General features: G+C 39.4%; 1 protein-coding gene across 12 annotated transcripts in view; it reads right to left on the reverse strand.

Moving 5' to 3' along the window:
• Window positions 1–20,930, reverse strand: part of SYNRG (synergin gamma) — a 92,963-nt gene extending 72,033 nt beyond the window's left edge. For 9 of the 12 annotated variants that reach the window (XM_059908583.1, XM_059908585.1, XM_059908584.1 and 6 more), the window contains exons 1-3: window positions 20,841–20,930; window positions 14,351–14,391; window positions 10,172–10,293 (exon numbers count right to left, since the gene is read on the reverse strand). In XM_059908583.1, coding sequence (XP_059764566.1) covers window positions 10,172–10,293; window positions 14,351–14,391; window positions 20,841–20,917 — 240 coding nt within the window. In that variant the 5' untranslated portion in view covers window positions 20,918–20,930. Of the gene's footprint in view, window positions 1–10,171; window positions 10,294–14,350; window positions 14,392–20,414; window positions 20,433–20,840 lie in introns of those variants that run through there. The other 3 variants (XM_059908580.1, XM_059908576.1, XM_059908578.1) reach the window with 2 other exon arrangements.
• Window positions 20,931–22,419: the final 1,489 nt, after the last annotated feature.

Genomic DNA, 22,419 nt, shown 5'->3' on the forward strand with positions numbered 1-22,419 from the left:
GATTTATTCTTGTAGTGCAAGGCTGGTTCAATATATGAAAAATGATCCATGTAAATACCACATATTCATTTCAATGGATGCAGAAAAAGCATTTGACGAAATACAATCGCATTTCATGACAAAAAACACTCAACTAACTAGGAACAGAAAAAAAATTACCTCAACACAATACAGGTTATATATGAAAAACCCACTGTGAACATCATACTCAAAGGTGAAAGACAGAAAGCTTTTTCTCTAAGATCAGAAATAGGGCAGGGGGGGACTTCCCTGGTGGTTCAGTGGTTAAGACTACATGCTTCCACTGCAGGGGGCACGGGTTCAATCACTGGTTGGGGAACTAAGATCCTGCATGCTGCACGGTGTGGCAAAAGGAAAAAAACGAAATAGGGCAGGGATGCCCACTTTTACCACTTCTATTCAAAATAGTAGTGGAAGTTCTAACCAGAGCAATTAGGGAAAAAAAGGAATAAAAGGCATCCAAGTTATAAAGGAAGAAGTAAAATGATCTCTGTTTGCAGATGATATGATCTTATTTGTAGAAAATCATAAAGACTCCACAAAAAAGCTGTTAGAACTAATAAATGAATTCAGCAAGGGGCAGGATACAAAGTCAACACACAAAAATCATGAGCCAACCTCGCTATAGGGGTGTGGGAGCCAAAAGAGGTGAAGGAATGTCAGCAGAAACAATTACTCTTCCCACCAAAAAGAAAAGGCATAAAATGCTCAAAATTAAATGAAAAATGGACTGTTCTAGAACTTAGAGAAATAATATTGTTCAAATATTAAATTGAAACAAAATAAAGCTTTCAGATTGTATTTCTCCCTAAGCACTAAGAAAGTGAGGTATGTACCACTAGAAAAAACTTGACATTAAAATAATGTTTTTAAATCACGTGCATTTCCATACACAAAAAATGAACATCCAAAAAGGAAATTACAAAAACAATTCCATTTACAATAGCATCAAAAAAAAAAAAAAAAACGAAACAACAAAAACTTAGGAACTAACTTAACCAAGGAGGTGAAAGATTTATCCAATGAAAACTACCAAAAACTGCTGACAGAAATGAAAGAAGTCATAAATAAATAGAAACACAATGCATGCTTCATGGATTGGAAGACTTAACATTGTTAAAATGTCAATATTACCCAAAGCAAACTACAAAAGCAATCCCTATGAAAATCCTGATGACATTTTTGCAGAAATAGAAAAACCCATCCTAAAATCCATACTCAATGGGACTTCCCTGGTGGCACAGTGGTTAAGAATCCACCTGCCAATGGAGGGGACATGGGTTCAAGCCCTGGTTCGGGAAGATCCCACATGCCGCGGAGCAACGAAGCCCGTGCACCACAACTACTGAGCCTGCGTGCCACAACTACTGAGCCTGTGTGCCTAGAGCCCGTGTTCCACAACAAGAGAAGCCACTGCAATAAGAAGCCCGCGTACCGCAACAAAGAGTAGTCCTTGCTCTCTGCAACTAGAGAAAGCCCACGTGCAGCAATGAAGACCCAACACAGCCAAAAATAAATAAACAAAATATTAAAAAAAATAAATTAAAAAAAGAAAGAAAACAGTATACCAAGTCCTCAAAAAAAATTTAAAAAATAAAATAAAATAAAATTCATACTCAAGGGACCCTGAATAGCCAAAACAATCTTGAAAAAGAAGAAAACTGGAGGACTCAGGCTTCCTGATTTCCTGCTACAAAACTACAGTGATCAAAACAGTAATGGTACTTGCATAAAGGCATATAGACCAATGGAAAAGAATAGAAAGCCCTGAAATAAACCCTTGCATATACGGGTCAAAATGATTTTTGACAAATGTACCAAGACCATTCTATGGGTAAACGACAGTCTTTTCAACAAATGGCGGTTTTCAACAAAATTGGACCCTTACCCAACACCATATACAAAAATTAACTCCAAATGTATCAAGAACCTAAATGTAAGACCTAAAATAATAAAACTCTCAGTAGAAAACATAGAACAGAAACTTCATAATACTGGATTTGGCAATGCTTTCTTGAATATGACACCAAAGGCACAGGCAACAAAAGAAAAAATAGACAAGTTGGACTTCATGAAAATTTAAAAAGTCTGTATATTAAGAGGCACAATACACAGAGTAAAAAGGCAGCCCACAGAATGGGAGATAATATTTACACATTACATATATGATAAGGAGTTAATATCCAAAATATATAGGAATCTCCTAAAACTCAACAACAAAAAATTCAGTTCAAAAATGGGCAAAGGGGGTTCCCTCGTGGTGCAGTGGTTAAGAATCCGCCTGCCAATGCAGGGGACACGGGTTCGAGCCCTAATCCAGGAAGATCCCACATGCCGCAGAGCAACTAAGCCCGTGTGCCACAACTACTGAAGCTTGCGCGCCTAGAGCCTGTGCTCCACAACAAGAGAAGCCGCCGCGATGAGAAGCCTGTGCACCTCAATGAGGAGTAGCCCCTGCGCGCCACAACTAGAGAAAGCCCGCGTGCAGCAACGGAAGACCCAACACAGCCAAAAATAAATAAATAAAATAAATTTTTTTAAAAAAAGGGCAAAGGAACTGAACAGACATTTCTCCAAAAATATACAAATGGCCAATAAGCACATGAAAAGATACTTAACATCACTAATCATTAGGGAAATGCAAATCAAAACTAGAATGAGATACCACCTCACAACCATTAGTATGGATCCTATCAAAAGAACAGAAAATAAGTGTTGGCGAGGATGTGGAAAAATTGGAACTCTTTTATATTATTGGTGGGAATAAAATGGTACAGTTGCTGTGGAAAACAGTATGGAGGTTCCTCAAAAAATTAAAATAGAATTACCATATGACCCAGCAATTCCATTTCTGAGTATATACCCAAAAGAATTGAGAGCAGAGTCTAAAAGAGATATTTTTACACCCGTGTTCATAGCAGTATTATTCACAATAGCTAAAACATGGACTCAACCCAAGTGTCCAAAGACCAATGAATGGATAAGCAAAGTGTCATATATACATACAATGGAATGTTAGTCTTAAAAAGGAAGGAAATTCTGCAATATGCTACAACATGGATAAACCTTGAGCACATTATGCTAAGTGAAATAAACCAGTCACAAAAAGACAGATACTGTATGATTCTACTTACATGATATACTTAGAGTAATCAAAATTATAAAGACCTAGGGACTTCCCTGACAGTTCAGTGATTAAGACAAAGCGCTTCCAGTGCAGGGAGCGCAGGTTTGATCCCTGGTCAGGGAACTAGGATCCCACATGCCGTGCAGTGCGGCCAAAAAAAACCCCCAAAACCCAAAAGACATAAAGACCTAAAGTATATAATGGTGGCTGCATGGGGCTGAAAGGAGGGAAAAATGGGGAGTTACTGTACAATAGGTACAGAGTTTCAGATTTACAAGATGAAAAGAGTTATGCGGATGGATGGTGGTAATGGCTGCACAACAATGTGACTGTATTTAATACCACTGAACTGTATACTTAAAAATGGTTAAGGTGGTAAACTTTATGTTATGTGTATTTTACTGCAATAAAGTTGGAGAAAACATGGGAGGAATCAGTCTTACATAGCTACTGTAATCAAGACTAGTAGACACGTAAGTCAATGGAACAGAACAGAGAACCTAGAAAAACACTCACATAAACATGCCCAACTGATTTTGACAAAAATACAAAAGCACTCTGATGGAGGAAGGACAGCCTTTTCAACAAATGGTACTGGAGCAATTGGACATCCATTGGCAAAAAAATAAACCCCAACCAAAGTTTCATACCTTGTACAAAAACTAACTCAGAATGGATCATGGACTTAAATGTAAAATGTAAAACTTTTAGAAAAAATAAAAAAAAAATCAGAAAAATCTTCAGGATCTAGGGCAAGGTGAAGAATTCTCAGACTTATACCAATGCATGTTTTATAAAGTGAAAAACTGATAAATTGGATTTCATCAAAATTAAAAATTATTTTCTCTGAGAAGGACCTTGTTAAGAGGATGAAAAGACAAGTGCTATGGTCTGAATGTTTGTGTCTCCCCCTAACTCATATGCTGAAATTCTAACCCCCAAAGGTGATGGTATTAGTAGATAGGGCCTTTGGGAAGTGATTAGGTCGTGAGAGACGAAGCCTCATGAATGGGATTAGTGCTCTTAAAAACAGATTCCCCCCCCCCCCCAAAAAAAAACCAAAAACAAAACAAAAACAAAAACAAAAACAGATCCCACAGAGCTCCCTAGTCCCTTCCCCCCTGGGAGGATACAACTAAAAGTCTGTGACCTGGAAGAGGGTCCTCACCCGACTATGCTGGCACTCTGATCTTGGACTTCCAGCCTCTAGAACTGTGAAAAATAAACTTCTGTTGTTTATAAGCTACCCAATCTCTGGCATTTTGTTATAGCAGCCTGAACAGACTAAGACAACAAGCTACAGACTGGAAGAAAATATGTGCAACTCAACAGTAAAATAACAAAAAAATCCAACTAGGAAATGAACAGAAGACAGGAAGGGACATTTCGCTGAAGAGAATGTAATGATGGCAAATAAGCACATGAAAAGATGTCCAGCATCATTAGTGTTAAAGAGAAACCAATATGGAGGCTGCACTTTGAATATACGCCTAGACCAAAGGCTCACAGTAACCAAAACGTAACACTGTCCTGAGTTCCCCCAAATGCTGACTCTGACTTTAAACAAAACCTAAGCGTTCTTCATGTCAGTATGACCTTACAGTTTCCTAGCTAATCAGCTACAAACAAGTAAGCTTAGCAATGAAAAGGAAAGTAAGTTTCTAGAAAGTCATCACAGTAGAAGACAATGTACTCATTCATGTTTCTAATTAACTGTAACTGCTGAGAGCACTTGCGGCTTGAGGTCTCCCTGTTGGGGAATAGTTTGTTTCTTGCCCAATAAAATACCCATATCAAGTAAAGCTCCTTGAATTTTCTTTTGACATTAGTCATTGGGGAAATGCAAATTAAAATCATGAAATATCACAACACACCTATAAGAATGGCTAAAATAAAAAATAACACCACCAAATGCTAACAAGGATGCAGAGAAACTGGATCACTCATATATCGCTGGTGAGAATGTAAAAGGGTTCAACCACTCCAGAAAACAGTTTCTGTAAAAACTAAACATCCAAATACCATGCCACCCCACACTCCTGGGCGTTAATCCCAGAGAAATGAAGCCTTATGTTCACACAAAAACCTCTATTTGTCATAGCTAAAAACTAAAAACAGCCCAGACGTCCTTCAATGGGTAAATGGTTAAACAGACAGTAGTATATACAATAATGGAATATTATTCAGCAATAAAAATGAAGTACATGCAACAACTTGGATGAATTTCAAGGGAATTATGCAGAACAAAAAAAAAAGCCAATCTCAAAAGGCTAGTGATTCAATTTAGGTAACACTGTTGAAATCACATAATTATAGAAATGGGAAACATATTAGTGATTGACAAGGGTTGGGGGGGGTATGAAGTGGGAGGGAGATGAATTTTGTTGTAAAATGTCAACATGAGGAGATCCCTGGGGTGATGGGAATGCTCTGTATCTTGACTGTATCAATGCCAACATCCCGGCTGTGATATTATACTGTAGTTCTGCAACTTGTTACCACGGGGGGAAACAGGGAAAGATCTCTTTGTATTATTTCTTACGTACATGTGTACAGACATTTACCTCAAAATTAAAAGTTTAACGAAAAATGTTTTGATAAAGCTGTGCAATTGGCTCACACATGTTCATCATATAGTCTATTCTTCCCTATATACTTGAAATATTTTGAATAATGACTTTAAAATTTATTCTAAATCTTGTGAAGTGTGTTCTTTTTATGAGTTTTGGGGAGTGGAGGGCTATTCGGCAACCAAGACTAATTTTCATCTTTGACTTTTATCTGAAAGTGCACCCCTCAAACGTTTAAGGGGTGACTAAAGAATAATGGGTATTCCTCATACATGTCTGTGGTTGGTTAAGGTTATTAAGTTTGAGGGAAAAAAATAAGATCTGAATGAGTTTCTCCTTTAAGAACAGTGAGCAGCTTCCAAGTAGTATAATGCCTGTCAGCAAGAAAAAAGGTTAAACAAAAAGATTTTGGCTTCTTTACTTTAGAACCATTAATCCTAAACTCCTGATATTCAGGGAAATTATTTGGGTGATATCAAATCTGGTAGTTCACTTTCTTATTGTTTTCTGCATGTTAGAGATCCTTAATGTTTTTGGTTGTTTCAAACTCTTTAAAAAATTTTTTTAGATAATTACGCAAGTTATAAAACAATGTTTAGTGTGAAAATTAATGATTTTAAAATTGTGGGCATTCCCTGGAGGTCCAGTGGTTAGGACTCTGCGCTTTCATTGCTGAGGGCACGGGTTCAATCCCTGGTCAGGGAACTAAGATCCCACAAGCTGCCGGGGGTGGCCAAAAAAAAAAATTGTATCAGTTGTTAAGATTCAGTGGTAAGTTTACTAAATCTTAATTAGAAACACATGGTATTCTTTGGTAGATTGTTTCCAATTACTTGCTGCCCTTACTATAAGATGACACATCCCTATGTGGTGTGCATTCCTCCTGGTATACTCTCCTAATGATGCTTTTGGGTCATATTACTTTGTGAGAAGTGACTGATAAATCCTACCTTTGAGAGAAAGCTTTAAAAGTCATCACAGGGTTTGGCCATCTCTGGGATGTCCTTGGTTAAGGGTCTCACAATAAAGAGAACATGGAGCTGAATCCGCTAACTCATAAAGGACACGTATCATAAATGAGAAATAAATCTGTTTCTGTAAGTCACTGAGACTTGGGGATTTTTGTTTCTGTAGCATAACCTAGTGAAAGCTGAGTAATAACTTGGGACTTAAAACCTACAAAAGCTCAATTTATTCCTATTTTCTTCTTACTGGAGGTGAATAAAGAATGATTTGGAAGTTTTCCTAAATCTTTACATACAACATAGAAGCTTTATTTGCTTAAATGACTTTGACATGACAATGGTTTAAACTTAAATTCTGATTGCTAACTCCCAATATTATTTATAAGTTATATACATGTGCTATTATACTAATACATACATAAAACATGCAGGAATAGAAAATATTAAATAATTAGGTAAAAATGAAATATATGGCACTTAAAATATTAATAGTACAAAATCCTTTTGTTCTGGTTTATTTGTGAATGATTTTTTTCTTTTCTTTCTTTTTTTTTTTTTTTTCAATAATATAACACTTTGGATTCAGCCAAAGATCTGACCCCTGGATTCAGTTTACTTGGTTTAAATAGGTATCATGGCTGAAGAAGATAATTTACCAACGTGGATAAAGCCCATTCCTTAGGCTGTACTTGTTAATTAAATCATGATACCATCAATTTCACTCACCAATTCTAAAACCAAAACAAAAGCAAAACAAAACAACCTTATTTGCTTTAATCTACACTATCTACGATCACGACCAGTTACGCAGGGACACACGCTCGGCAGGCTAGCAGGAAAATTCTCTACAATTCCCCTGCGACTCTCATTCAGATTCCCATTTATGTCTCATTTTAAGTGTTATTAATTTTTACCTAAACTCTCCCTTTTTTTAAATATAAAATTTACAGAAAATTTGGAAGAACAGTATAATATATATTTTTTTGTTTTATTTTTAAATTTTTTGGCTGTGCCTAGGGGCTTGCAGGATCTTAGTTCCCTGACCAGGGATTGAACCCGCACCCTCGGCAATGAAAACATGGACTCTTAACCACTGGACCATCAGGGAATTCCTGGAAGAACAGTATAATGTTAACATTTTGCCCTATTTGTTCTGGTTTTTTTTTTTTAATATTTGTTTGTTTTAATATTTATTTATTTGGCTGTGTCAGATCTTAGTTGCAGCACGTGGGATCTTTAGTTGCGGGATGTGGGATCTAGTTCCCCGACCAGCGATTGAACTCAGGCCCCCTGCATAGGGAGCGTGGAGTCTTATCCACTGGACCACCAGGGAAGTCCCTGCTCTCTGTTTCTACACATACATACACTCTTTTTTTCTTCTGCTGAACCATTTGTGGGTAAACTGTAGACATAATTTACTTTTTTTTTTTTTTAAACAAAGAGAAAGTAAACATGAGGTTTATAAACTTCAATAAGTAACAGTACCTAGCTAGAATTTGGTAATATTGTTTTGATTCATCATATTTATTTTTTGGTTACCCTCTGCTTATAACAAATGAGGTTTTCTATTTACTTAACAAGAAAAGATACCTTTAAGAATTTGCTGCAAACCTAACCAATTAAAAATGTTAATTAAATAATACATGGCAAAAATCATGAAGGTGATACTCAAATGACTAAAGGCTGGGAAACACTGGTAATTAAGAACTCAGGCTCCAAAATGTAAGATAGCTTTGGTTTCAGTCTCTGTTCTGAAACAAGCTGTACGACACTGAACAGGGCACTGAATCTCTCTGACTGCAGTTTCCTTATCTATAAAATGGGAATAAAAATATTACTTATAGAGTTGTTATGAGGACTGAATATATAATACACACAATGAATATAGCACAGGTAAACAACAAATGGTGGTCATTATTATTATTACTGTTTATTACCATTATTCAAGAAAGAAAGTTTTAGACAGAAATGGGGGTTGTGAGCCAATGAAAGCATGGAAACATAGACAAATATTAAAAACAGAACATGAAATAGTGCCATGCCACTGGAAAGATCATTCCTGATATTAACAATATAAGAAATAAAAATTTCTTGCCACTTCCTGCTCACTGTGCGCCAGGTACAATTCCAAGTGCTTTATATAATTCCTTTTTCAATTCTTTCTATAACCGTACAGGCAAGTTATTATTAAATCCCCGTTTTACAGGTAAGTGGCAAAGCTGGGCTTTGAACTTAGGTCTGTCTGACACCCATGTTTTTTTTCTTTAATCCCCCCACCCCCCAACCCCACCACCTTCTGTGGTTGTTCCTCTTCAATCTCCTCTGTTTGCAACTCACTCCCTTAGATTTAAACACTGAAATTCTGAAGGCTCTATCCTGGACTATTTTCTCCATCTATAGGGTTCTTGGATGTTCTAGTTCACCCCTATGGCATCAATTACCTTCTATGTGTGGATGATTCCCAAATCTATAATTTTCAACCCAGAGTGAAAAATCTTGAGTGCCAGGTCAACTGATAATTGTCTCTGGACAGCCCCACTTGAATATTTCATGGGTCCTTGAAAGTCAACAATTATGTTCCAGTAAACAATCTCTTCTGGTGTTTCTTTTATTAATAAATGACCAGTCAGTGGCTCATGCAGAAAACGGGGAATCAAGTGTGATACCACCTTCTCCTTTATTTTCAACATCCAATCCTTCATCAAGTTCTCTTCATTTTATTTCCTAAGAAGTTCTCAAAAACATCCATCTCTGCACCTGCCTGCTACCACCCTAAGTTAAGCCAACATCTCGCCTGCTCTCACTACATCAGCCTCTTAATGATTCTCCTTACATCCACTTTCACTCTCCCCTCTCCTTCCAATCATTCTCCAATCAGCAGTCAGAATGATCTTTTTGAAACACAATTCTGATTGCATCATTCCACGCTTTATACCAGTCAATGGCTCCCTGATGCTCTCAAGAGAGAATTCAATGTATAAACAGTCAAGTACAGACCTACTGAAGACACAGGTTCAAATCGTGGCTGCCTATGCTCTGTGAGCATCCTCACAACACTTCGGTTTCCTCATCAGAAAAATGGAGATACCACCTCTTTAAAAAATTGTTATGGGGATTAGATGAGACAATTCAATACAAAGCAGTATCTAAGCCTTGCAAACGACAATACTGCTCCTTTCATGAGAACAGCAGAGTTCTTCTAACAATGTGATTTCATGGCCTCAGGTCCCTAAGCTTTCCAAGATGCCATTCTATAATTCTTCTAAGTCAGCAGTCAAATATAGAGGTCACCAGATTTTTCTTAGATGATTTATCTTTTTTTTTCACTCTTACTAACATATATTCATTTTATTTTGAAGGAAGCCACCTAAGATGCAGACTACACTTATTTCTAAATATAACATTAAGCTCCTAGTATGTAGCTCTTAGAACATAGACAATTAACAGCAAATGATAACTCTGTAAACACTGGCTAAAGAGGCAAGTACCTGCATAGCAATAGGTCCCTGGGACATCTGAGAGCTGTAATTCATTCCTATCATGCCTTGCATATTAGGCTGCATGACGGAGACCATAGGAAATCCTTGTTGCTGCATCGGCATCAGACCTGCTGAAAAACATAAAGATATCACTAAGGTCAATGTGTTTTACAGTTTATTTTCTTAAAACCATAAGCACCTAAAGGACTTGTTACTTGGGAGGTGGCACAGTATAGAGGAAAAGGCACAGGCTCTGGAGTGAGACAGACTTGAGTATGAATTCCAATTCCATCATTTACTTAGCTATGTGATCTTGGGCAAGTTACAAAACTTCATCTGTAAAATGAAGATAATAATACCTATTCCACAGAATTTTTGTGCATACTTAAAAAATACACAATATGGCCTAACTGGCCTTCAAGATGGCCCCCAGCAATCTCTGCCTCTTGGCATTCATATCCTTGTCCTTCCCTCCCATACTGAATAGGGCGGACCAGAATAACCAATAGGATATTGTGGAAATGACGGTGTGTAACTTCCAAGGCTGGTTCTTCTTCCTTTCCCTTTCCCTTTCTTTTTTCTTTTCTTTCTCACTCCCTTCCTCCCTCTCTTTATTATATTTATTTATTTCTTTGGCTGCGCTGCGCCAGGTCTCAGTTGCGGCATGCGGGTGCGGGATCTTTGTTGCGGCGTGCGGGCTCTTAAGTTACGGCACGTGGGATCTAGTTTCCCGACCAGGGATTGAACCCAGGCCCCCTGCATTGGGAGCGCAGAGTCTTAACCACTGGACCACCAGCGAAGTCCCCCAAGGTTCCTAATAACCACTGCAGCTTCCTTCTTGCTCTCCTGGATCACCTGTTGGGGAAAGCCACTGCCACATCATGAGAATACTCAAGCAGTCCTAGGGGGAATGGAGAATCCATGTGGCAAGGAACTGAAATCTCTTGCCAAAAGGCAGCACGAATTTGCCATCTATGTGAGTGAGCCATCTGGGAAACAGATCTACCAAACCCATCAACCTTTCCGATGACTACAGTCCTAGTTGACATCTTTAAGGCAATCTCTTGGCCTTAAGCCAAAATCACCCAGTGAGGCCACTCCCAGATACCTAACCCCCACAAAGTGTAAAACAGTAAAATGTTTATTTTCTTTAAGTTTTGGGGTAATTTTTTATACTGCAGCAGATTACTAGTAGTTAAGAGTTAATACTAATTAATACTAATACTAATTAAATTACTTTTAATACAAAAGTAGTTAAGAGCATGAACTCTGGAAGCCAACTAAAAATGTCACTTGCTAGGTTTGGGACCTTAAGCAACTTGCTTAACTTCTTTCTGTGCCTCGGTTTCACATCTGTGAAACTGTTTAATACCTAATATGCTCAAAGAAATGATACTCCTCTTCTCTTTCCTTACATGAATAATTAATATAACACCACAAAACAGCTATCAGCATGCAAAGTATATAATGCAATGGCAGGAAAACCATCATGAAAGTATGTTTTATAGTATAGTACCTCCCAAACTTTTCCAATGAAGTATTCCCAAGAGTACAGGAGAAGAAAGATTACATCCCTTCAGGGATTTAATAAATACAAAATGCCTACCACATTTTAGGCACAGTTCTAGATACCTGGTATGCAACAGTGAATAAGACAAAATCCCTACATAGCCTGAACACAAATTTCATCCTAATTTTGCACTGTACAACATATTACATCCATGTTGGTTCTAGTATAAGGAACTTTGTAAAATCAAATTTTGATTTTAAAAAAATTAAAGGTCTGCTAAAGTATACCATATTGATCTCGTGGATTCTGTGTACCTTCAAGGTTATTCATACAGAGTTTAATTTCAGAAGCATGGACACCACATTTGTAGGTAACATTTATTAGTGGCAAACTATTCATTTATATTAATCATTTTTTCAAATATTTGAGGGTCTACTCCATGTCAGGCACCATTCTAGGGACACAACATTGAACAAAGCCAGGTCTTTGCTCTCATGGAACTTACACTGTAATTGGGGGAGATAATAAAAAAAGAAAAAAATAAGTGGATATCAGGTGGGGATGGGGGAAAGGGAGAGCCAGGGAAAGGAGTGGTTGCTGTTTCACAGTCAGAAAAGGTTTCCCCAACGGGTGGCACTGAAGCAAGGACTTGAAGGGAGGGAGCCATGCGGATATTTGGTTAGAGTATTCTAGACAAAGGAACACCAAATGCGAAGGCCTTGAGGTGTCATGGAGAATTAGAATGCACAGACTGGGAACTTCCTTGGTGGCGCAGTGGTTAAGAATCCGCCTGCCAATGCAGGGGACACGGGTTCGAGCCCTGGTCTGGGAAGATCCCACATGCCGCGGAGCAACTAAGCCCGTGCGCCTCTAGAGCCTGCGAGCCACAACTACTGAGCCCGCGTGCCACAACTACTGAAGCCCACGTGCCTAGAGCCTGTGCTCCATAACAAGAGAAACCACGGCAATGAGAAGCCCACACGCCGCAAGGAAGAGGAGCCCCTGCTCGCCGCAACCAGAGAAAGCCCACGTGCAATAACAAAGACCCAACACAGCCAAAATAAATAAATAAATAAATTTACCCAAAAAAAAAAAAAGAACGCACAGACTGAATATAGCATAGTAAGATGTTTTCCCTCTTATGCCTTTGGACCTACAGTTTTATTTATTTTCATAAGTGTATTTAAGTCGAACAGGTAACTCAAGGATTTGGTACAACATTCAATGGCACAGAAGTATACACAGTGAAAAACAAGTCTTGTTTCTCTCCTGTCTCCTATTCACCTACTCAATGATCTTGTAGCTACTCTTTTTGTCTGTTCCTTGTATATGCTTTCAGAAATAACCCATGCACAATTTAATGCCTTCAAAAGATCAAAAAGTCCACTCTAACATACTTTGTAAAAAAATCTTGAAAACAATTCCAAATTCCAGAAGAAAAAAAATCAGGCAACCTTCTGGGCTCTCTTCTTGTCCTGTTCCTTTGCTCCATATGTAGATTTTTACTTGAAAGTTTATAAAAATGCAAAATGACGAGCCACAATAATGAACACACAACTCTCTAATGCCCTCCTAAAGAACAAAAGATCTCAAACCATTTGATCTAAATCTGGGACACATCTAATTACAGATAGCTTAAATAATGCATAAATGTGAGCACAATGAAAAGAATACAACTGACCCTTGGAAAAATTTACCTGAAACTCAACCTCCATCACTGATTATAAATGGAGACACTGACCACCTGCTACTGAGCTGCTCTTTATAATTCATCTCTACTGGTGACCTAGGAGTCTCTGTTTCTCTAGCAAGCCTACCATAACCAGTTAACACTGGCTTTGTGAGAAGGGCCAGTTTTCAGAGCAGCCTGGCCTGTGGAGAGGAGCGGGGCACACTGGAGTGGGAGAAGTGAGCAGAAAGAAGGGCAGACATATTCTTTGATCAGTTTTGTGTTCCAGTGACACAGAAGCATGAGTCAAGATTATATCCCTTCACTACTGTTTCCTTGAAGACAAAGCTAGAAGCAGTATTGGTGGGCCCTTGTCTGAAACCAAGAGAGAAGGGATATACCTAGTGGAGAAACTGCTAGGAATAAAACTGAAACTTAAAATAGTTTAAACAGAATCAGAATATGTGATCTCTTATGTACATGATTAAAAGAAGACCAAATTCATATAGAGAAAACCTAAGTATAAAATAACTAAAGGGGTTCATTTATTCATTCAACAAGCATCTATGAAGACCCTATTATTTTCTATCAGCATGCTGGGTGCTGGAGATACTGACGAGCATAAGGCAGACATAGCCCCTGCCCCATGGAGCTAACAATCTAGAAGACAGACAGGAGAAAGATGGCATTCAGAGAACTACAACTCATTTCATCTTTGTCACCTGTTTCTTTAATACTTTTGTCTTGAGAGTCTCCTTCACCTCTGAGGTTAAATAATAACCTGTCAATATAATGCTTAAATAAGTTTGGAGAAATGAGGAACGATCCTTCTTATTCGCCAAATTAAACAATTTTTGAGAAATTTTAAGAGTAAGCTGTCACAGAGGTTCGAGACTGTAAGAAAATTTTACTCTATTTGGCAGCAATACGACTTTTTTACCCACTTAATCTCCAAGTTCAGAAACATAATAGTGAAAAATGAAAGTTGAAAACTTAAGCTTTCACATACCTTGAGGGGGTCTTATTCCACCTGCAACTGGAAACATGAAGCTGAAAACAGAACAAAAATATATCAGGATCTTCCTATGTGCAAAGATTTCAGATAAAACATGTAACATTTCACATAAATAAAAAAATTATAGCCTGGGCCCTGGCATCTGTTCCATAGTACAATATTGAATTATCCACCATCAATACAGATTGACCATCCACAAGACACACGACAGTCAGCATGTTAGTGTAGGGTGAAAATTTTTGAGCCAGAAGACAAAAGACCTTGAAACTGGTCCTGGTTCTGTCACTGTGTGACTCCCCTGGATTCCAATCTCCCCATCCATAAAATGAGAGGGCTGGATTAGATTCAATTCACTGAACATTTATTGGGTGTCTACTACATGAAAGGCCTGAATGAGCTCAGTCTCGCTGAAGACACAGATGCAGGCAAATAACTTTAACATAGGACAGAATGTGCTAAGGGCTGTGAGAGGGCCAGAATACTAACAGAAATGAGAAGAAAAAGACTAATTTTATGGGTTATATCTTGGGAAGTTTTTTGGAGGTATCTCTTGAGCTAAATCTTAAAGAGAGGCACACTATATAGCTTGAGCAAAATCTCAGAGGCCGAAGCTGTAGTGTGTTCAGAGAAATGATTTAAGGTTGAATATAAGACACAGGACTGGAAAAGGAAGCAAAATGTAGAGGGCCTTTAAAATGTTTGATTTTATTTTGAGTATTGTATAAAGTCAGAGATTTTTTAAAAACTGTGGTAAAATATACACAATATAAAATTTTACCATTTTAACCATTTTTAAGTGTACAGTTCAGTGGCATTACAATGTTGTACAACTATCACCATGATCCATTTCCAGAACGTTTTCATCATCACAAACAGAAACTCTGTACCCATTAAAAAATAACTTCCCATTACTTTTTCCCCCCAACCCCTGGTAACCACTATTCTACTTTCTGGCTTGATGAACTTGTCTATTCTAGCTACCTTATATTAAGTGGAATCATACAATACTTGTCCTTTTGTATCTGGCTTATTTCACTTAGCATAACGTTTTCAAGGTTCATCATGTTGTAGCACACGTGAGAATTTCATTCCTTTTTATGGCTGAATAGTACTCCATTGTACGTATGTACCACATTTTGCTTATCCATTCATCTGTTGATGGACAGCTGGGTTGGGTGTTGTGAATAATACTGCTATGAACACTGGTGTACAAGTATTTGTTTGCGTCCCTCTTTCAATTCTTCTGGGTCTCCACCTAGGAGTGGAATTGCTGGGTCATAGAGTACGTCTATGTTTACTTTTTGAAAAACTGCCAAACTGTTTTCAACAGCAGCTACACCATTTTACATTCCCACTAGCAATGCACCAGGGTTCTAATTTCTCCACATCCTCACCAACACTTGTTATTTTCTGAATTTTTGTTTGTTTGTTTATAATGATAGTTATCCTAATGGGTATGAGGGGGTATCTCATTGTGATTTAGATCTACATTTCCCTGATGTCATACATTTTTCTCTAATGAAATGATCAGAAATGTGCTGTAAGGCTTCCCTGGTGGCGGAGTAGTTAAGACTCCGCCTGCCAATGTAGGGGACATGGGTTCAAGCCCTGGTCCAGGAAGATCCCACATGCTGCAGAGCAACTAAGCCCATGCACCACAACTACTGAGCCTGCGCTCTAGAGCCCGCAAGCCACAACTACTGAGCCCATGCGCCACAACTACTGAAGCCCGCGCGCCTAGAGCCCGAGCTCTGCAACTAGAGAAGCCACCGCAGTGAGAAGCCCGTGCACCACAACGAAGAGTAGCTCCTGCTCGCCGCAACTAGAGAAAGACTGAGCAGCAACGAAGACACAACACAGCCAAATAAATAAGTAAATAAATAAAAGAAATATACTTACTAAAAACAATCTAGATTTATAAAAAAAAAAAAAAGAAATGTGCTGTAGGTTTCTCTGGTAATGGGGTATGACAGAGAAGACTTGAAATAACAAGAATTAGCTAAGAAACTACTACAATAATCTTAATAAGAAATGAAAAGGGTCATAACCAGAGTAGTGGGAATAGAAAAGAAGAGGTGAATGAAATCTATTTAAAAGGAAGAATCAACAGGACTTAGCAACTACCAGGATGGAGAACAGCACTGAAAAAGCAGAAAGGGCTGAAGATGCTGCCGAGATTTTGGGCCTGAGCAACTGTAAGGATGGTGACACTGTTTACCTGCTGACAGGAACCCAGTGTGAGCAGGTCTGGGGAGAAAGGTGTTAGGAGGGTGTCCACGAGGAGCAATCTAATAGGCAACCAGAAAAGTAACTCCAGCTCAAGGGAAGGGTCTGCATCAATCTACCTAGGCTCTTTTAAATAAAGGTAAAAAAAGAAAAAAATTAAAGTCTGGTTGTGGATGAAAGAGCCAAAGGAATGTGTACATAGTGAGAAGACAACAAAGGAAAACCTTGGAGAATTCTTAGTGAAAACTGAGTACGGAAGGGTCACTGAGAACCAAAGAAGTTGCTTATAACTGAGAGTTATAACTGAGGAAGGACTGCATTTAAGGAAAAAGTGTCTAACGCTGTAGAGAAGCTGAGAAGAATGAGGATTACTAAATAAAGATCGCTGTTTGCGAAAATGGTGATCTTTGAGTGAACGGTTTCAACAGAGGAAGAGGAAGGGACCTTCATAGACAAAGATTTAGGATACAAAAGATATACTTAGTGATAGCTAAAACAAGGTTTTTGAGACGATGGCATTAACGTAGCAAAAGGAAGAGGGACTTCTTTCTCTGAGACCGGAGGGAAAGGAAATGGGACAGATTAAGGAAGAAAAAATCTGAGTGGGAAAAGCCCTTAATCTGGGAGTCAAGGATCTGAAGTGGGTTTCTGGATAGTCTTTAAAGATATAGTGAGATCAGGAACGGTATGCCAAATTTATGTGTCCTTGCATTTTTCTATTGCACAACACTCCCCCTTCCCAGGAAAAGGGCTAAAAATCAAACTTTAGAGTCTTTTAGCTCTAAAATATTTTAATCAACAAGATTTTTCTGTAAGGTGGTTCACAAATTTCTAGTTGGACATCTACCTGATTACAGCCTTGTAGAGGATCTGAACCATTCGCAAATTCTGCTGACAAGCGAGCCCGCACCAAAGAGAGGTCTGAACAGTGAACAGCTTTTCCGAACTGCACACAAGACGTATCAGCTAAGTAATGTGTTAACTGGATAAAGTGTTTAAACTGCAAGTTGAAATTTAGTAGGACTCAATTTTTTAAAAAGTTACTCATACACTAAGACTTAAGTAGTCAACCTATTGAGACTTTCCAAATCAGTCTTAAAGATTACAATCACCAATAGGGCTTAGTGGCTAAGTAAAAACTGGACACTCGAGTGACATTTTCTTCTCTCCAGCTCCGCCACAAAGTAACCGTGAAGCTCTATGCAATCCCTTTCACCACCCTGTCCTGTTTGCCCTTTGTCAAACGAGGACACAGAACCACAAGTTTGCCAAGGTCCTAGCTAAGACAACCAAATAATGTACAGATGTATAAAGGCTACTTTGAAAACATAAACAAAAACTAAATTAAGAACATTACTGACAAACATGACTTACTCCAGTAATTATACAACCCAAACTACCTACTGGCCTATGTACCATTCATAGGACTCTCTGAAATGTTTAGACTACTAACAGCAACATGCTTAAAGACTGGTTAGACAAACAGCTAAGTAAGACTGATAAGACAGCAAAAGTTTGGCAAAAAAATGGGCAACAAGATGACAAACAATGTGAAGCATAACTGTGAGCCCTGCTTGTCAAATGCCTATCTCATTCATCCTCCCCTTTCAGTTACCTCTGCTACTAACCCAGATCAGCCTTCACTTCTGAGGCCTGGACTCAGCAAGACTTCCTAATGGATCTCCCCACCTGCAGACTCTGTGGCTTCTAACGCAGCTCACGTAGCACAGGTGAGGCGCATCTAGCTAAGGGGCCATTTGATAAAGCTACTCTTGGGATTAAAACAATGTAATGATTCCCCCTTAAATTGAATTTTTTTAGTTTATATTCAAGGCCCTCTCCAGTTTGAACACAACTTTTTCAGTTTTATCTCACAAAACTCGTTTCTCCCACTCAGGGCCACAGTCCATCTGGCCTACCTGCTGTCCCCTAACGTTCACTGGGCCTTCCCATCTCCATGACAATCTCTTGACCCCTTCCTCTTCCTTGAAATGAGGCCCAATTGAAATACCTCTTCTTTGCCTACAACGTTGCTTGAATCTACAAATATTTACAGAATGTTTTCTATGTGTAGAATGTGCTAGAAGCAGTGGAAGATAAAAAGATGACGAGGCCCTTAAGGAGCTTATAAAAGCAGGAAATAGACAAGCTCACAAATGATACTATCCCAGAAGGACACAGTCTAATCAAGATCTTTCAACTGTTTTTTTCCTGCCATACTTTAAAAAAGAAAAAAAGTTATACTTCTCATCTCTTGTGTAAATTTTGCCCTTTATACAACTCTACTATTTATTCTAAAGTAGCCCATTCAGGATACCAATCAAAAGTAGGCTAACATTAATAAAGTTGGAAAATGCCTGTGCTTTTTGCTTAGCCTCTTAGGAAGGACACAGACAAGTACCTAAGAAATACAGTAAATTATAGTTCACGGATTTCCTCCATTAAAAGCTGAGAAAGGTTGCCTGGTTCTTTTTCTTTTCCCTAAAATATACTTAGGGTACCAACCATAACGTTAGCTTCCTTATAAAAAAACAACCTCAGCCCTCACCACTGCTCTCTAAAAACCATATTCTTTCTTTATTAAGCATACAGCTTCTCAGCCTCAGAAAATCTCCAATATAATATTTACCACACATTTTACAAGATAAGGCTGATTTGCTCTCCCACATATCCTCTAGAGCTTAAGAATGTAATGTTACTACCACCAAATTTGAAATAGGAAAGAAATTTTAAAGTCAATCATTCTAATTTCTATTACAATTCAGGCCATATTTAGAAAAAAAATTATGTTCATGGACCAATGATGTTAAACTACTACAAACTAAGGGGAATGATCCACTTAACTTTCTACACCCAAACTCCTCTCCACCTGAAAAAAACAAAAAAACCCCAAACCAAAACAACAGCAAAACCCCCCAAAACCCGTACCTAGAATGCCAAATTCTTTTAAGTTTATATTTCCCCAGAACTTGGTGCCATAATTCATCATAAGCTTGGTCAAATTAATGCCACTCAAGAACATTTTAGAAACTGTTGTCACATTCAGAAAAGAGAGATTATTACATATTTGTCTTCTCTAGCCAGAAACTGACTTATATCAAGTATTCATGAAAAACTCTAATGAAACAGTGGAAATCAGAAAACAAAAGAGAAAGAAAACAGTTTTAAATCTAGAGAGAAAGATGTGAAAAAGAGAAAGTGAAAAATGCAGTTGCACACAGGCGAACAGTGACTGCTCTCTTTTCCTCGCGTATATACAAGCACCTGCAGGACGTGAGGATTTTAAAGGCTTCACACTGTGGCGTTCATGACTCCAAAATAAAACACTGCATTAAAAAAAAAACTAACACTTTGTTTTCCAAAAATAATTTAGGATGCTGAAGATAAAAAGCTAAATTATCTCCAAATGTGTATGAACCTCGGGTTGGCTAGCAAAACAAAGTCAGACTAGGTCATAACAGAAGTGGGATGAAAACTTCCCAGAATCAAATATTTCCTCAAATGATGAACTTGTCAGGTTGCAAATGTTCATCTCTTTTATTGTTCTAGATATGAGAGCCACTGGCGATTAGTAGCTGGAATTGACAGAGAGCAAATTTGTTTAAGGACTAAGTAAAAGTCTGGAAGCTTTGTTTTGATAACTGCGTACGTGCTGTTTAACAGTGAATTGTTTTTTAGTAAGAAGACAGGTGTTAAAACTACCTCTACAAGAGCTCTATATACTAATTCAAAGGTCTTCAGATTTTCCTGCTGTTTCTGGTGTGTTAAGGAAAAAATAAAAAGGACACAACACTGAAAAAAAGAGTGCACACACACACACACACACACACACCTTGGAAACACTTGTGCAGCTCTGTGAACAGATTTTTCAGAGCCCCTCCCTGGTCAAGCCCTGGGAAAAGGAAGTCTCCGGTCGCTTCAGATCCAGTCGGGCTAGAAGCGAGGCGTCGGGGTTCCTCCTTTATCCACCCAGCCGGGTGGCAGCCGCACTGATGGGACACTCACCTCCTCCCCCTCTCCTCCCCGCTCAGCCTCAGCAGCCAGTGCCCCCGAGCCTGCAGGACAAGAGTCGAGCGCCCGGGCTCCATCCACCCCTTCGGCCTAGGTTCCCGGAGGACGACCCTCCTCCCGCAGCGCAGTTCCGAGGGAAAAGGGGTCGGCGCGGGCGAAAACCGCCATAACGGCCGACCACCCGTCGCCGGTGCCGGGTCTGCTCTGCGTCTGCGAGGCGCGTCCCGGCCCAGGTCTTCACACCCACCTGCCTCCCCCGGCAGCCCCCGCGCCAGGTCCCGCGGCCCCGCCGCCGCCAGCTCCCGTTCCCGGCCGCAGCGCCATCTTGCTCCGGGCCCGCCGCCGCCGCCGCCGCCTCCGCCGCCGCCACCTTCCCAGCAGCTGTCAGCTCCCGACAGCCACTTCCGGGGCAAACGCAGGACCCCACCTCGCCGCGGCCTGGGCGACGGGGCGGGGCCGCGCGCCCACGTGACCCTTCGCGTCCGGGGGAGGAGCTGCGCTCCCTCGTCACGTGACCCGGCCACAGCTGAGGGCCCTCCGGGTGCAATTCTAGTTCAGGTGCTGGTGGGGTGGTCTGGGCCCGGCTCCAGGGGAGTTGATTCATTCTCAGGCAAGGCTCTGTGGAGAACCCAGCTGGCCGCTGAGCGGCAAGGCGTCATCGTTCCTCCGTTTGAAAAACCATCGTCTTGCTTAGTGAAAAGAGTACACTGAGTCCTGTTTTTTAACCTGGATGGTGGGTACACGGGTGTTCTTTTATTGTTACTCTTTACACAAAGGATAGATGGATCTTGAATGCCCCTTTGATAGCTTCACAGCGCCGATTAGTGATGAGCTCTACTTTTTCCCAGGAACTCGGCAACTTCCTTTTGGTACCCACCCTAAAAGCCGGTGTTTAGCCGCCTGGTAATCCCCGTTTTCCCTATACTTACAATCAGGGCCAAAACAGTGGTGCTTGGAAAAGTTCATTGCTCCGAACCTTCCTGGGCATATTTTCACCGTGATTTTTTTTTTCCTAATCAAACTACTGTAGGTAAATATAAAAGTTGAATGTAAACTTTCTCAAGCCCTCAAGTGGAGTTTCCTTACTAGCAAGTAACGGATTATAATTAGCTTTATCTTTTACTCTTGCCTCAGGGCTTTTACTGGGAAACAATTTGTAATAATAGTTATTGTTTATTGGGCACAATCACTGGTCAAGAAATTTACTGTATTTTTTCAAATCCTGTGTCCCTAAGAGCTAGTATTGGCATTTCACAGATAAGAAAATCAAGGTTAAAAGAAGTAGTAATTTACCCAGAACAAACAGCTGCAAAACAGCAGGACCAGGATCAAAATCCAAGGTGTTTGACTTCAAAGTCTTTGCTCATTTCAGCTAGAGCCAGCTATTTAATTATGCTTTTTTCCCCCATAATTGTCCACTAACTTCATTCCTCCCCTTCTTTAGATGGAACTGTGTAGCAGATGTTCCAATGGACATAAACTGATATGTAACTAAATTCAGTATTAATCCATTGACAAATCAAGATGATACAGGCTTATGTAGCCACTTTTAAGGATGGGTGATTGCACAGGAGAAAATACTTAAAAAAAAAAAAAAGAGGAAATAAAGTCAAATGAAGGGAGTATTTCAAAGATCATAGACCACATGACTCAGGATGTCAGCGTTCCACAATATTTCCAGTCCAGGTTAGACGCTGTCCTGTGATGATTCAGCATTGTGGCCTTACGTCTAACACGGCATCTACCGCACTATTTGTTCCTTTACTTTGTGCCCACTACACTGTAAGGGCAGGGACTGTGTTACCAAGACTTGTATTCCTAACCAA

The sequence above is a fragment of the Balaenoptera ricei genome, chromosome 20, assembly GCF_028023285.1.
Source record: "Balaenoptera ricei isolate mBalRic1 chromosome 20, mBalRic1.hap2, whole genome shotgun sequence".
Lineage (NCBI taxonomy): Eukaryota > Metazoa > Chordata > Mammalia > Artiodactyla > Balaenopteridae > Balaenoptera > Balaenoptera ricei.